Source organism: Anser cygnoides, chromosome 13 (genome assembly GCF_040182565.1).
Source record: "Anser cygnoides isolate HZ-2024a breed goose chromosome 13, Taihu_goose_T2T_genome, whole genome shotgun sequence".
NCBI classification, from domain to species: domain Eukaryota; kingdom Metazoa; phylum Chordata; class Aves; order Anseriformes; family Anatidae; genus Anser; species Anser cygnoides.
Genome location: NC_089885.1, coordinates 8,011,540 through 8,027,001, shown reverse-complemented (window position 1 = coordinate 8,027,001; position 15,462 = coordinate 8,011,540). Strand labels below are relative to the sequence as shown.

Below are 15,462 nucleotides of genomic sequence, written 5' to 3'. Positions count from 1 at the left end.
AGGCAAAGCCCCATGAGGAGAGGAATGAGAGCAGGGGCTGGCAGCCAACTGAGACAATAGAGAAAGATCTCAAGTGCAAAGAGAAGAAGAGAGGGTGTAACAGGAGAGAAAGTAATGGGCTAAAACAAAGGACAAGGAGTAAAGGCAACAGCAGCAACAAGCTCGGCCCTGTAGTTGTGCTAGAACACGTCCAGGAGTCATTCAGCTGCAACAAGCAGCTCAACAAAAGCTGTCTTCTCCAGAATGTCACCGTCCTGGTTGTCAACAGTTTGGCTGGGAAGTTTCAACATGCCCTGGGGCCTGTAACCTATCACGTGGGATAATAAGAACAGCAAGAGACACTCCAACATAAATCCCTCGGCAGAAAGCTGAGGGTAGCACGGAAAGGAGGGAGCTCCTCTTGGAGCAGATGGCTTGTTTCAGGAGGCAGCTGCCAGCAGGATTAAGATGCTGTAGGGCTCCCAGCAGCCAGGATGGTGAAAAGGACAGGGGCACAGGGACTTTCCCTTCAAGAACAGCTCCAGTAGTGCAAAAGGAGCTCCTCAGAGCTGCTGGGTTATACAAGCACACAGCGAGCAGGGCTCTGGGCAGGGATGCTGCTGTCAGGTCAGCAGGAGAAACTCGCCCAGCGGTAGACAGATCCCGACAGCATTTGTCAGCGGATGATTTCATTACACCAGAAAGCTCTGCCCCAGAGGCCAGAGCCCATCCACATTCTGGGTTTTAAATTCTTAAAGTGGAGCACAGAGTCACACAGCTCATTACGATTGCACACAATGAGCCTCCAGAGGCAGCCGCCGATTCTTCATCTCACCACTCACCTCCACTGCTACCTGACAGAAACCCTCCCCACCCCTTGCAAGAGCTGCAGCTGCAAGTACGCAATTGTTTTCCAAGCCAGCCTAAGCTTTAAGACTTGCTATTCATTTTCACTGCTGCGTTTCTCTCAAGATGGGGCTGCCCAAAGCACTGCCACCTGGCAAAGGACAAGCACAGAGGTGAGGCATCATACATGGACCTGAAAGCCTGGGGTACGGCAACCAGAGAAAGCTCACCCCTGGCCCTTGCGGACAGGGCACCTGTTCTCACTGCTGCCAGAAGCCAGACAGCCCAAGGCTGCGTCTCAGGAAACACTGGCTTGAAATACAGCCAAAACTCATTCTTCATTTGAAAGATGGGCAGCCCAGGGAGGGAACAGGCTGCTGGCAAGCAGGAGGCTCTCTACAAGCTGGAGGGAGGCTCTGCCATTAGCCTCTACGAAATGGAAACGACCTTTAACAGGGCTTTAGCCTAGCTTTTGCTGGTGAAAAACGGAAAATCAGCCTCGCCTCGGGCTTGCCGGCTAGCACACAGCATATGGGATGAAAACTGAGAAAAGAGCCCAAATCCGCTCCGCGGGCTCTAAGCAAAGCCGGGAGAAGGCAGCCCCGGCCCCCGCCCGGCGCCCACCCCGGCGCCCCTCAGCGACCCGCGGCGCCCCCGGCCGCCTCTCACCGACGTGGGACATGGGCAGCACGTCGTTGCCGGTGCCTCGGTAGTTGTAGATGACAGCGGCGGCGGCGCCGCGCTGCGCGGCCACGCGGATCTTATCGGCGAAGCTGCAGCCGCCCCCTCGCTGGATCAGGGCGAGCCAGCCGGAGCCGGACCCGCCGGCCGGGGGGGCCCCGCTGAAGTTGGTGAGGGCGCTGCAAGCGTTGAAGCCGTCGTGGCCGTCGGGCAGCACCAGCAGCCCAGCGGCCGCCTGCAGCGGCGAGTCCTGCCCGTACAGGCCGCCCTCGCCCGCCTCCCAGCCGCTCCGGTTGCCGGCCGTGCCGTCCTCCCAAGACACGTTGAGCCACGCCGTCCACATCGCCGCCGCCGCCCCCCAGGCCCCCGGCGCGGCGCCCAGCAGCGCGCCCAGCGCCAGCAGCGCGGCCCCCGCCGCCATCTCCCGGCACGGTTCGGCTCGGCCCGGCCCCGCCGCCTAAATCGGCGCGGCCCCGCCGCCGCCTCCGCCCACGGGGGAGGAGCGGGGCCGCCCCCGCCGAGGGGTCCCCGGGCGGCCGGGCCGTGAGGGGCAGTTCGAGCTCCCCTTCTCCTCAGAGGCGCTCGTGAGGTTGACAGGATCCGCTCCTACGGGCTGCTGCGCAGGGATTGCCCCCAGAACCAGGAGCCACTCTCCAAATTGGCCTCGTGTCTCTCGACGCAGGCTGGGTCTCTTGGTGGAGCCTGTTATTTAGAAAGGATTATTTCTTGTGCAGTGACAGGACCTGCTGCTGTCTCTGCAGTCATGACCAAAATTCACAGAATCACAGAGTGTTAGGGATCGGAAGGGACCTTGAAAGATGATCCAATCCAAAACTCTAAACGCAGAGTCAAACCCTTTGTGGTACAAGCTGGCATGGCTTAGTTTTTCACACATGGCCTTCTGGCTGATCCTGAACCCATGCGGCTGATAGCCGGTAACTCAGCACAGATCGACGGCACCCATTTTCCTTCACTTACACCTGTGCTGAGTGCAGGACAACCAGCGTTGGGCAACCAAGCCCAGCCCTGGGGACACCACGGGAGTTGGGCCAGGTGTGAATAACAACTGGAGGGCAAGGGACTCGAATCCAGTCCCCACACCAGTGACCGCCCTGCAGAGTATGCCGCTTGCCAGCACAGCACCTGGGAGGCTTTTGTAGCTCAGGAGCACAGGGAGATCAAAGTTTGGTTTTGCTGCTGAAACAGAAGCACAGAGCAAGTAACGAAGAGCAGATGAAGCAATTTGCTAAAGATCAATATTGCTAAATACGCAGAGCTCACTGAGCTCTGTCCAAGCCTAAACAGGCCTCTCATTTTCTCATTCCACATGTAAGCAGACAACTTATTGCAACAGTATCTCTAGCTATGATAAGAAATATATCTTTAAGAAATCAAATACATGTTTTTGTTTTGAAATCTACTTCGTATAGGCACAGGGAACAACTTAACGGCACCCTGAAAACATAGCCAAGCTTTATAGGATGGACAGGAGCCAAACCACTCAGCTTCAAATGCCTTTGGAGCTTTAGGGATGTTTAGCTCTGGCATTTTCACCAAGACAAAATTGGATCAAAGACAAAAACTGGAATCTCCTCAGGATGCAAAGCTTCCTAGAGTCCTGGGGATTTTAAGTGTGAGGCTTTGGCTCAGCAGCAGCGTCTTACTTCTCCATATGGTTTGTAGCAGGATTATAATAAAGCAGCATCAGGGCAGATGTTAGGGCTGCAGCCTCACACATGGAAACGTGTTTTTTGCAGTGGGAAGGATGCGGAGAGCAGGCCCATGGGGCGTCGTAGTGGTGCTGTGCTGGCGGAGAGCTTCTCATCCACTCCAGGCTTCATCTGGTAATAACTTCCTCACGCTTTGGCAGCTGTTGTGCAACACACACACTATCCAAGCCAGTGTCTGGTGGCAAAATATCCACAACATACTTGGTTAATCTCACCAAAACGAACAGAGACTAAACGAACTTCTTACCATGCAGTGCAGTGTAATAACAAGAAACAATCCCTCTAAATCTGATAGCAGATGCTGCTGTGGCATTATTTCACTACCAAGTTTCTGACTCCTTGCTCAGGCAATGCCTCCTCTTGCTTGAAAATAACCAAGTGAGCAAACAGCTGGCACAAACACTGAGGTTGTTCACTGTGTTTGGGGAATTTCTCAAGTGAGAAAAGCAAAGGAAGTCAAATGTTTGTACTGGGAAAAGAAGTAGATGCTTGTGTTGATTATGTTCAGTCCTTCAGAGTAAACACTGGTAGCTCAGGCCTACTTCACTGGGCAGAGACCACCTGCAGCTGGTCAGCGGTCCTCGAGCAACCCAGCATAGTTAGTGTCTGCTCCGTGCCCACACAGCCAAGAAGAGCTGAGTGACAGCACTGGTATGGTGTCAGAGCACGCAGGGACATGCTGGCAGCAAACTGAAGTGAGAATGTTTTAAAAACAGCATGCAAATTATATGCATTTTAAGCTACGTGTCTAACATTACCAACTTGCTAGGCTCTCGTTAATTAAATCTTCTTCCAGAATGGTAATTAATAAACAGGTCTGCAGACTCACTGAAGTGTATCCTTTACTCATGTTCAAAAAATATAGTTTGTCTGAAGGCTTTCAGTTCAGTTGCTCATAATTTACAACAGAAACGGGGCATATAGAGTAGCATGCAAAAACAATAACTGCCACTAGAAATCCTGGTGGGATCAGGCAAGAGGGGGCCTGATCGTTTGTTTGTTTGTTTTGCCCCTAATTTTTTTCCATGTCATAAAAATCTGAGATTTTATAGTTTGGAGAAAACACATTTTGTGCTGGAGAAAGACGCCAGACTTTGCAGTGGCTGTGACAAGTCATACAACATATTTACAAGTTGTACAACATATCTCTGCTGCACTCATTTGTGAAAGCTTTCTAAAAGTTTCTGAAAATAAAAGCACCATAGCCCATGATGACCTAGCCCAAAATGATAGGATAAGAAACACTAATGAGCTCCCACAAAATTAGAAGCAGAATTACATCTAAGCTAGGTTCAGCAAGAAGGAATTTCTGGCACATATCTGATTTTGTTTAACCTTAGAAGATTTCATTGTTTAAAAACTTAGGCTGCTGCCTAATTTTGCTTATAAATATATATATTTTTCCCATGGCTACTAGAGGAGTCTCTGAGAAGTTCAAAAAATAGGGCAGCACTTTCAGACATAGTGAAATCTTGAGAATGCTTTCCTTGACTTCTACAGGTATGGACCCTATCATCACCTGGAGCTTTATCTCACTTGAATAAATATTTAAACATCTTTTCTTTTTTCCAGAGGTTAAAAAAAAAAAACAACAAAAACTATGCTAAATATTGCTTTTTAACGTCAAGCCAGATCATTCAGGTCATATTGCTGACGGAAGACCTGCATGGTCATGACCTTCAAAACTACATTTGTTTCTCATTCAAATACCCAGTAACGTGTCTTTGGAGGAAAGCTCACAAGGACACAAGAAATCTCTTCTGAGGCTGTTACAGCAGTTGGCACCAAACGCTCCAGGCACTGTGTATGGAACTGAAAGCATGTCTGAGCTTTCTCCACTGAATAACCGAGTGGAAAGGAGAAGCATTTGCAAAAATGGAAAGAAAAAAAAAAAAGGAAGAAAAAAAACTAAAATGAAAACAAGGACTCAATGACATGGGACAAAAATTCATGAACAAACATCACCCTGAATCACAAGTTAAAGACAAGAGATGTTGCATTTCCTTACCCCAAACCAGCTCATGGCCACAGCTAGCAATGGAAGGGACTTGGGTAGATGACTTGCTCCAGAGTAGGCAACTGTGTGGGTAAAGCATCCCAAGTTTTTAACCCAACTGAAAAAAAAAAAGGAGTAGGAATGGAGCTTGTGGTCCTTTGTCCCTTTAAAGAGAGGGCAGGCTCGGGCTGGAGGAGGTGTAGAGGCTGGAAACCTCTCCACTTCCTACCTGTGGGTTTTAGGGGATTTCAGAAGGATCTGTGGTGATTCTTCTAACTGGCTATGGAAGACACAGCTTGCCAGCTCCAGCTAAGTTTCACTATGAATCTAGGAGCTTGTTTGGCTCTAACACAGCTTGGAAACTCCAGTATACACCTCTCCATTCACTGGAAGTGGGGAAAAAAAATGTTCATCAGATTGCCCTGTTTGCTGGAACTGAAGTCATTCACTTGGCTAGTGAGATGTGCACAAGAGTCTCCCGTGCCAGAGAAGAAAATATTATTTTTCAGTAGTTCTTGCAGAGTGGGACCAACTGTTGTGACAGTGCTACATGTGCCCTCCACTACCCCCAGGGAATATGGGTAAAACATTGTCCACAGAGGCAGAAGATACGTAAGACGGATTCTCACACAGTGACCAAAGCTCACATGCGTTCTTTCTACCATCAAATAAATTCATGATTTCATGAAATTATTTTTTCCACCTATCATTTCAACAGAGCTCGGTTGATGAATAGAAATAAGCAATACCTGGGAAATGCCAGAAAATTAAACTGAAGATAAAGACATTCCCCAGAGGTGACTACAAGGAGCCTTGAGCAAGCAAAGCATCTAGAGTTCCTCTGATGAATTAAAACAAACAAACAAACACATTTCAAGAAAGGCAGAACTCGCAAGACATCATGCTTTCAATCTGTTTCAGTTTCAGATGCTAACAGGATCTTAGGAGCTAAGCATGATGATACTCAGGCCTGTTGATTCAATGGTGGTCTTTATTCAGCAATGGTGGAGTTTCCAAGCAGGGGGCTGAATCAGTGGTTCCCTTCCCCGGAGGCACATTGGGAAACCTCCATCCAGCCTGGGGACCAACATTTTCCGTACCATGCACATAATGCTGTTGACCAAATGAGAAGCGTCAGATGACTGGAAGGCTGAACACATCCACAAGAGCAGAACACATTGACACTCATCCCTCTGAGGAAGAGTACAGTACAGTTTAAAATATTTGCCCTTCCTGGGTTGGTTTGTGCTGATGCACAGACTGTTAGGCCACACGTTGCGGCTACTTGCAGGAATCAGTGGCATATCCCTGAGGAGCTTTGGCATCCAAGGCGCAAGCGTGACTGTCAGTTCTGGCTTCACCTCCGTGAAACCTCCACAGACCTCTGTGAAAAAGCCTTCACAAAGTCCTACAGGGAAGGGTTAGCAGTGACTCCAGCTGGTCCTGAATCCTTGTTTACGGGACAGAGCCAAGCACAGGGATGCTCTGAATGGGAGCTTTTAAGATCACACAACTGCAGAAGCTCAGCTGTCAGCATAATTAGGACAGAAGTTGTGACACACTTCAGTGACCCCAGCAGTGTCAGTGGGGACTTTGCCAACAGCCTCAACAGGCTGGGGATGTGCCAGGCTTACTCAGGCCTTCCATCTACACCCAAAGTTGCTGACAAGATGCCAGGGTGCATACCACCCTCCAGAAACCACCCCCAGAGAGGGACCTGGGAAGAGAAAACAGCATTAAAATGGAAAATAAATAAATAAAAATCAGGAATGGGAAAACCATCCCTGACAGGGTGCATGAGATCCAGGCTGCCAGTGCTTTGAGCTGGCTGCAGCTCAGGGCTTCGGGCCTTCTCTGAGAAGGCTGTGGCATTGTCTAAACCAAAGACTGGCTCCACACTAAATGATTTGTCCCTTTACTTTTTTCTTTCTTTTTTTTTTTTTTTTTTCCTGAGGCTTATTCTGGCATGTGACTTCAAAGCATGACAGGCCTGAACTGCAATGGCTGGCGCTAGGGGCAGCGCGCCTTTCAGCCTGAGAGGAGGCCTCACACCTGGGTTTAGGCTCAATGATGCCTCCCAGTGTGTGCTTCTTTCAACATCTCCTCCTTTAGATGGAAGAAACTGTAAGCCACAGGTATTTTTTCGTCTGTGCCTTTTTGCACCTTTGTTTAGGCAAGTTCTGAGTTGAACCAGCCCAGCTGCAGCTTGAGAGAACGCTACAGGGTGAAGGCCGAGTGTGAACACAGCGTATGTATAAAGGTACCAAAAATTGTATTTCAGTTGTATATATGTCATAATTACGTACAAGTAAGGTTTGTATTTCATGTTTTTCTCACTCTTTGTGGAATGCATGTGGTGCTGCACTTTCACCTAGGTGAACTTTTATGCCTCTATCAACCCAGCTGGAGAGCTTCACTGAAAACAGCAGCAGATTTTTCACTGAAAACAGTGGTTGCTACAAACAAATTGCTGGGCCATGTACCCTGAGAACACCTGACAATATTTAGGCTTAATTTAAAAATGAGGTAGTAATAAAAACATCTACAAAAAACATGGTGCACCTTATCACACCCTTGCTGACCCAGAGTTTCCATGTGCAAATGGCATAGCCTACAGTCCACCAAAATCAATAGAAATACTTCTCCCGGTTTTGTAAGGCTTAAGGATCTTTTTTCTCTGTAAATACCCTGTATAAATCCTTAGTTAGAAAGTCAGATGGACTAGGATATAAGCAGGCAGGGCAGTAAATTTCAATAGGAATTTTGAAAGAAAGAAGGCTGGTCCCAAAAGAGATTTAGTGAAATTTGTGACCAAAATGTGTTCTAAAAACCCCTGATCAGCTGCTGCTTAGATCAGCTCCAAAATCTGCTGGTGATTCATTTTTGGATTGGTTTTTCAAAGGAGTCATGCTTGTCGATTGTATAATTTTCCTTTCTGTGCTTATCGCTCTTCCCCTCAGACAACTTTCCTGCTTGTCTACACTGACAACCAATTTCAGAAAAATTGAGCTAAAAGCTTGGCAAATTCACAAAGTTTCCCACAAGGTTTTTTACCTCAGCAGCTGGTGAGAAGACAGAATGCCTAGCCGGCTCCCACAGGGAGAGGCTGAAAACCCAGGTTTAGCAACCACATGTAGCCTTTGGACAGCCAGCTCCTTACTGCCTCTGCCCAGTGAGAGGCCCACTTGTGAGAAAGATAGTTTTATTGTTTCAAGGAACAAGGAAGCAAAAAGGACTCCTCAACTTGTGCTGGGAACAGAAGTGAAGTCATAAGGCTGGGAAAGGGGAAAAGCGGAAAGATTTACCTGTGTTGAGTCAGAAGGGGTACAGGCACACAGGGGACAGTTGTTAGGGCAAAACAACACTTTGTTTGTTGTGTTACTCGCATCACAACTTATTTGCTTCAAGCTCCCATTGTCCTGCTTCTAGGTGTGCTTGCCCCTACCCAGATGGATGCAATTGACTGCTTTCCTGCAGCACCACAAACACAAGAGGAGCATTGCACACCACCACAGTTTGGAGCTTGGGGGTTTTCAAGGAAGCAAGAAAATAGATTTGAATAGTCTCAGCTGATAAAAGGAACCAAGCCCAGCTCTTCTGTAGTGTGAGTCAGTGCACTGAGCACCTGGAGAAAAAGGTCTCAATCACTCTGTGCTTCACCAGGAGGGATCGTCCCACAACATGTTGAGAGAAAATGTATGAAATGTTTAAATCCAGCTGGTGTCCAGGCTCTAATTCTTAGCCTGAGCAAGGCCCCCAAACCACAGGAGCCTTAAGAGGAGGTCAAAATTTAAACTAAATCTGCCTTGATCAGTTTTCGCTTAGCTAGCGATGCCCAGCTCCTTGCTCAGGCAGTTACACTCAGGCAGTTCACAGCCTCGATGCCTTTTATTGATCCTTCTAAGGTGTTTCCACTGCAGTTCCACTCTGGAGAAGAGGTACCAGGAACTGACTCTCACTACAGAAGAGCTGGGCTTGGTTTCTTTTATTAGCTGAGACAATTCAACTCTCACCCAGCAATGTCCCTAAGGGATGGTGACTACCAGGTTTGCACCATTATGTTTTTTTGGAGCTGTAACAACTCACCCAACTTCAACCGCAATGGCATGACTGATAAGCGGTTACACTGATAAGTGACTAATGAGAGCTGCATATGTTCTATAATATACTAAATGCTCGTAACTAGACGCCAGACTGATTGACTTGATTAGATGCAAATACATCTTTTGGTGTTTCCATCAGATTATTGTGCATCATTAAACAGAGGATGACAACTTTTGTTTTTTAGGGGAAACAGCCAGGAGGTCGGTTTCTGTTGGTGGTTCTGGCAGTTAAGGTTTTTCAAAGATTTTCATGAGCTTTGCCAACAGAGGAAGCCCAGTAGAGAGCCACGCTGTGGTACCAGTACAAACCTTCCACTGTTTTTCTAAGAAGCAGAATTTGGGCTCCCTGTATACATTTACCATCAGGTATATGGACAAACAAGTAGATCACAGTATGTCGTCACCTGAAATAAACCCAGTCCTCATCACATTAATTATTTTGGAAGCTAAAGGAACAGCAATAAATACCAATGAGGTGAGGGACTGGGCTTTGTTGGCTACAAGTCCTCGGAGACCTGGAAAATCCAGACCTGAATGCAGTTTGCTGGCAGCATGTGCTCTGTGGAGGTGGGCACAGCCTGTAGGGATTTTCCTGGTTGCCTGGAGAGAAGTAGGGAGCCCTTCTGGAAGGAAAAGGCTGGCTGCTCTGGAAATTGGCCAGTCCAACCCTGCCCTGAGCAGGTGCAGCTAGAGACAGATGCCCAGGGCTCTGCCTCATCAGGTTTTGAGTATCTCCAAGGGTGGAGACTTCACAGTCTCCCTGAGCTACCTGTTCCTGTGTTCAGCCACCCTCACTGTGAAAAAGTGTTTTTCTTGTATGGCAGTTTCTGCTTGTTGACTCTTGTTCTTTCACTGGGAATTACTGAGAAGAGTCCATCTCTGTCATTCCTTGTGCCATCAGGAATTTGTTCACATGGATAAAGTCTCCCTGAGCCTTCTCTTCTCCACACTGACCTGTCCTGGGGCTTTCAGCCTCTCCTTGTACTGACTGGTCCAGCTGGTGAAGGACTGGGTGCTTCTACTTCCCTGCCACTGCACTCACAGCAGAGTGGCATGGAGTCAGACCATTTTCCCTGGCAATAGCAGATGGAGGAATTCGGTCCACACAATGAGTACACTGACTTCATGGAGGCACTTGGGCTGCTGTTAGCAGAGCCATTTACTTCAGAAGGACTTAATGAAAAGGGAAGTACATGGCATCTGCTCTGTGGCACTTCATTTGTTTTCACCCACAGATCCCACAGGCTGCTCTGAGCTTAGACGGAGTACCTGGGTTTTCTATACCAAACAGAGGGGGTCACTGAAAATGTGTTGTAAAACAGAGATTACTCTAAAGTTCAAATGAGCAATGATATTTTAGAGTTAAGATGCGGAATCTCAGCAGGATTTTATAACAGCTTTCAAAACAAAAGCTAAAACCAAATTCCATTTTCAGGCATTTATCCTGCAAGTTTTTGATAGATATTGCATGAATAGCTAGTAAGATCCTATCTCAAAGTACTTCTGAGATAAGAAAAGTAATACTTGGAGTCTATAGAATATCCTGGAAACAAGTTGTAAGGAAGTACAGATCCACAACAACTCTTTTCAGTTAGCGTATTATTCAGAATTGCCAATTATGTCAGGTGTATGAATAAGCTGATATATCTGCTTTGTCCTCTTATACAACAGTTCTGCCAGGTTAATGATCTTCATGAGGCTTTAACCAGCAGATTTCCCTTTCACTGAGTCTTACCAAAGCCCACAGAGAAAACACGTCAGAACTCCATTGATATTGTAGCTTAGCTGCTATATGGGAATAGCATCCAAATGTCAGCAGTAATGATATATATACACACATATATTCTGTATCCTGCCTCCTATCTTCTCTTGTAAACGAACAGGAAAAAAAAATAAAAATGTTGTAAGACCCTACAGCCCTCTACCGACCCATGCCAGTACTGCTTAAAGGCAAGGACCAAAACCAGCTGTTCAGTGACTTTGCAGAGCACAGCTATTCTGCTACCATCCATGGTCTGATACTTCTTATTAAAAAAGAAGCTCCAAAATATTTTGTTTATATTTGACTATGGCTCAAAAAACTTGGTAATTCCTTTAATTTTCACTTAAACGTTGAGGCACTGCACTGGAAAAATGCTGTTCCAGATTCATATTCCATTGCCTTTCCAGAGAAAATCATACAAGTGCTGGAACTACTAAAAAGAGATATTTTAATTGTTTATGTTTGTTTGTTTTCCTAGCAAGAGCTTAGTCTCTGTATCATTGAATCAACCTAACTTTATGCAAATAAGACACAACCACCTACAGAAAAATCTTCCAGATTAAACGAGAGCATTTTCCCATCAATGATCTGTGTAATCAGAGGGAGAACAGGAAGGATGTTACCAACATCTTGACCTCTGAAATTTTCTAGTAAAAGCTAGTACTGTACCAGTTTTATCTTACGTCTGCGTGTATAATGATAAACCAATACCCACAATCATGTCAAACTGACAGCAGGTAGAAAGAACTGCCAGAGATGATGAGGAAGGAGTCACGAAGAATGGATTTTTTTTTTTCTCTTTGTCCCTTCCCAGCAACATGAAATTACTAACATTTCCTGGACACCCAAACTTTGCCCAGAACTATCTAGTTAATTGCTGTAAAACTGAGCAGGTGTTTTTTGATGTGAAATACGTGCATAATATTGTACTGTTGTAATGGAAATCAAGGCTGGTTAGAAGGCTCTATTGATTTCATGTTAGTCAGAAGGAAGGAGGAAGGAAAAATGAGGGAGAAACTGTGACCAAGGCCCGAAGTCCTAATAAATAACCTAGGTGACAGAATTCCTATAGACTTATTTACCTGCTACTGTATTTCTGCATAGATGCATGGTCGGCAATGTCGGGGCTGGCTCAAGTGAGAGCTGAGCAATGATATTGGGGCTGCTGTTCCTTTTTTAATCAGGAGCTCAGATCACGGTCAGCAGCAGGGTAGATTTTCTCTCACTGCCCTGCCAACAGGGCATTTTACCTCTAAAGGCTCCAACCCAAGCAAGAGAGAGCATTCATCACTGAGCCCCCATAGACCTCTCTGTATGATGTCATCATTGGCAGATTCCATCCATATGGTACATTTCCTTCCCCAGCTCTGAGAATAATTCTACTACAGAAAGATAAATCATTTCTAAGCACACTCTTGTTCCAAGTGCTGCACAGCAATGATCACTCCTCTCCCAGGCATTTTCTGTTTGACCCAAAAAGTACAGCTCCACGCTTTGCAGGCAGGGAAACAAACACAGGGAGAAGAAGCACCTCTATTGATTAGACGAAGTCAAGAACTCATCTCACTGAAGTAATTTACCCTCACTGGGTTTAACACGTGTGAGTACTGCACCGGTTTATTAACTTTCTTTGACATGAAGTAGATCCTAATATTAGATTTCAAAGGAAGCGGATATATTTTACCATAAAAACCCTATAAAAATCACTAGTCATTGAGAAAACTAAATTAATTTTTAGGGACTTATCACAGTAGAATGTGAAGTTAATTAATATTAAGGGACTACATGTCTCATGAAATACACTCTTGGGTATGTGATACTTCTGTTGCTTTCAAGATTTATTTATTTTTTTAAAGAAAAAAAACATCAGCAATATTAGTATCTGCTTTCAGAGCCCATCCTAAACAAGCACCTTGTTGCTGGAGCCTAGTCTAACCACCCCAGTTGTGACACCAGAGGGAACCTCAGTGTCCAGGCAAGGCACCCACCCGCTCCCTGCATCGCACCTTACAGAGACCTTTGTGCAGGGCACGGGTTGGTGCGGGGCCGCCCTGCTCCGGGCCAGCTCCAGTCCCCAAGCCCGACAGGCACCCGTTGTGCAGCTCCGGGAAGCCAGCACATTCCTTTTTTGTTTGTACAGCAGTAGTGTGAGCTGACAAGCTCCACAAACAACCCCAAAAAATCAAGGTAATTCAAATCTTTCTGTGCTGGCCACTAAAATCTAAATGGCTTTCTCCAGTTAGAACAAAACATATGGTTTATTGGCCATGACACACATTTAAGCTCCATTCGCAAACACCAACTCAGCTCTATCGTGCTGATATCAGATATCAGCCAGTTGATTCGGCATTATAATAAGGCACGGCACTTTCAGTGCCATACAGCGCGTGCGTTGTGCAATCCCTTGCTTAGGATGCATTTTGCTGGAGCTGGACTCCTGCACCTCACATGATGGTTAGGTTTGTAAAGCACCTGCATCGCTGCTACGGCATGGGAGGTGCTCGCTGAGACTCTGAAGCAGCCTGCTCGAGAGCTGTACTGGCTGACTCCTGCAAACTGCATGGCTGTGGGCGTCATACCCAGAAACCTCCTCAAGTAGCAAGCCAAAACAACACCAGGGAGGTGATAAGTAAAATGCTGGCCCAACTCCGCATGGAAAGCTTCTCAGTTTGCTCACAAAACCAGCCAAACTTTGACTTAAGCCAAAGAATTCCTAGTGCAGCACCACCAAAGTGTATTTCAGGGAAGTAGCTATGTATATATATGTTTTATACTAAAATTTTTATTACGCAGCTTGACCTTGAGAAGCACAGAAATAAAAGCTAAGCAATACAGTGTCACAGCTGGCTTCTTTTCCTTCATGATAGATTCATAGGTATTAGGGCCAGAAGGTGTGAGTAGAATAATTTTGTCTAACCTTTGGTTGAGGAATCTCAGAAGAGCAGAAGAGGCTGAGATCAGCTATTATTCAGACAGGATTTAAAAAAAGATTAGGAAAAAAAAAAGGGCAAGCTCTGCAAAGCATGCGCCTGTGCTGCAGATACTTGTAGGCTCATTTGTTTGCGTCCTCCAGCCCTGAAACATAAACTATTGCCTTCACAGCAGACACTACATGCTTCTCTACGTTACTGTCCAAAACAGTTTATGTGCGGTGAAAGTATAAAATGGGACTAACTCCAGAGAGTCACAGTTGGGCTACACCTTCCCAAGCTCACAACATAACAGCAAAGTATTTCTCAACAAGTCAAGTCTCAGATTTCATAATGCATTATTTTTCCCATTGAATATCTCGATTAAAGCAAGAATAATCCACAAACACCAATGCTTCCTTACAGCCCCGTTGTGCTGTCCTGGACCGAACTTAAGAGAAATGATCACGTCCCGGTGCTTTACGGTGGTACTTACCAATATGCGACATCGGAATGGGGTAACTGCTTTTGCCCGCTGCATTGTAGATCACAGCTGCTGTCGCACCCCTTCTGGCAGCCACCTTGATTTTTTCAGCAAAAGTGCAATTGCCTCTTTCAATCAGTGCTATCCACGGCGGTTCCGTGATGGTGAACTGAGTGTTTGAGTCACAGGCTTGAAGGTTAGCAGCTCTAGGAATGGCCACAGACCCCTGAGCGCTGAGCAGGGGGGAGCTTAACCCGTACAGGCCACATTCACACTGCTCAGACACAGACATGTTACTGGTGCTGTTGAAATAGAACAAACTTACAAAGGCGTTCACAGGAAGTGTCTCTGTAGGCTTGAGTAAAATACTAATAATCACCAGGAGGCAGGAAGAGCTGAACTTATTCTCCTGCCTCATTGCTTATTCATATAAGCGCAAAATTTAGATGCCTGCAGATATTTTCAGCTAGCAGTGGCCATTGTCAGCCCTCAGCCTGCCGATCAGTTTGAAATTTCAGTTCCACCAGGAACCTGACACCACCTACATAAGTCCTTGATGCGTCAGCGTGCTTATCTGGAGTGGGGGCTGGGAGGGAACCCAAGCGACACACCTGTGTATTGTTAAGCAGACATGCAGAATAAAGGAACCTCTAAGTAACTTTTGGCTCTAACTTTTTGCTCCTCTGTTGCCACACGCCATTCCCTCCCTAGCTCCCCCCACCATTTCTGGACAAATTCTGGCCCTGATGCTGTTTCCTAAGCCCCCTGCTCCAGGAAGTCTCCAGTTTCAACCTGAATGTCACTCCTGAAGGACCAGATCATCTTTCGTTCAGTGATGCAAGCTCTTGCTTCACAATACAATCTGGGATGCAAATGACATTGTTTAAAAGGTCAAAAGTGGAGGGAAATATTATTAAAAACAAACAAAACAACCAACCTCAGCTTACACACTAAAATGACCAAGTCATTTTT

General features: G+C 46.3%; 1 protein-coding gene and 1 long non-coding RNA gene across 4 annotated transcripts in view; both read right to left on the bottom strand.

Moving 5' to 3' along the window:
• Window positions 1-14,928, bottom strand: part of RNF128 (ring finger protein 128) — a 40,873-nt gene extending 25,945 nt beyond the window's left edge. Inside the window, exon 1 of one of the 2 annotated variants that reach the window (XM_013183799.3) lies at window positions 14,503-14,928. In XM_013183799.3, coding sequence (XP_013039253.1) covers window positions 14,503-14,908 — 406 coding nt within the window. In that variant the 5' untranslated portion in view covers window positions 14,909-14,928. Of the gene's footprint in view, window positions 1-1,494; window positions 1,956-14,502 lie in introns of those variants that run through there. The other variant, XM_048075486.2, reaches the window with a different exon arrangement.
• On the bottom strand, window positions 5,484-13,375 carry LOC106037753 (uncharacterized). 2 transcript variants are annotated; one of them, XR_001208218.3, is made up of 3 exons: window positions 12,180-13,369; window positions 10,290-10,408; window positions 5,484-6,345 (listed from the first exon to the last, which is right to left on the bottom strand). It is a non-coding gene; the product is annotated as an uncharacterized lncRNA (long non-coding RNA). The 2 variants fall into 2 exon arrangements; XR_007167799.2 differs by lacking the exon at window positions 5,484-6,345 and adding an exon at window positions 6,352-6,949 and having other exon boundaries at window positions 12,180-13,375.
• Window positions 14,929-15,462: the final 534 nt, after the last annotated feature.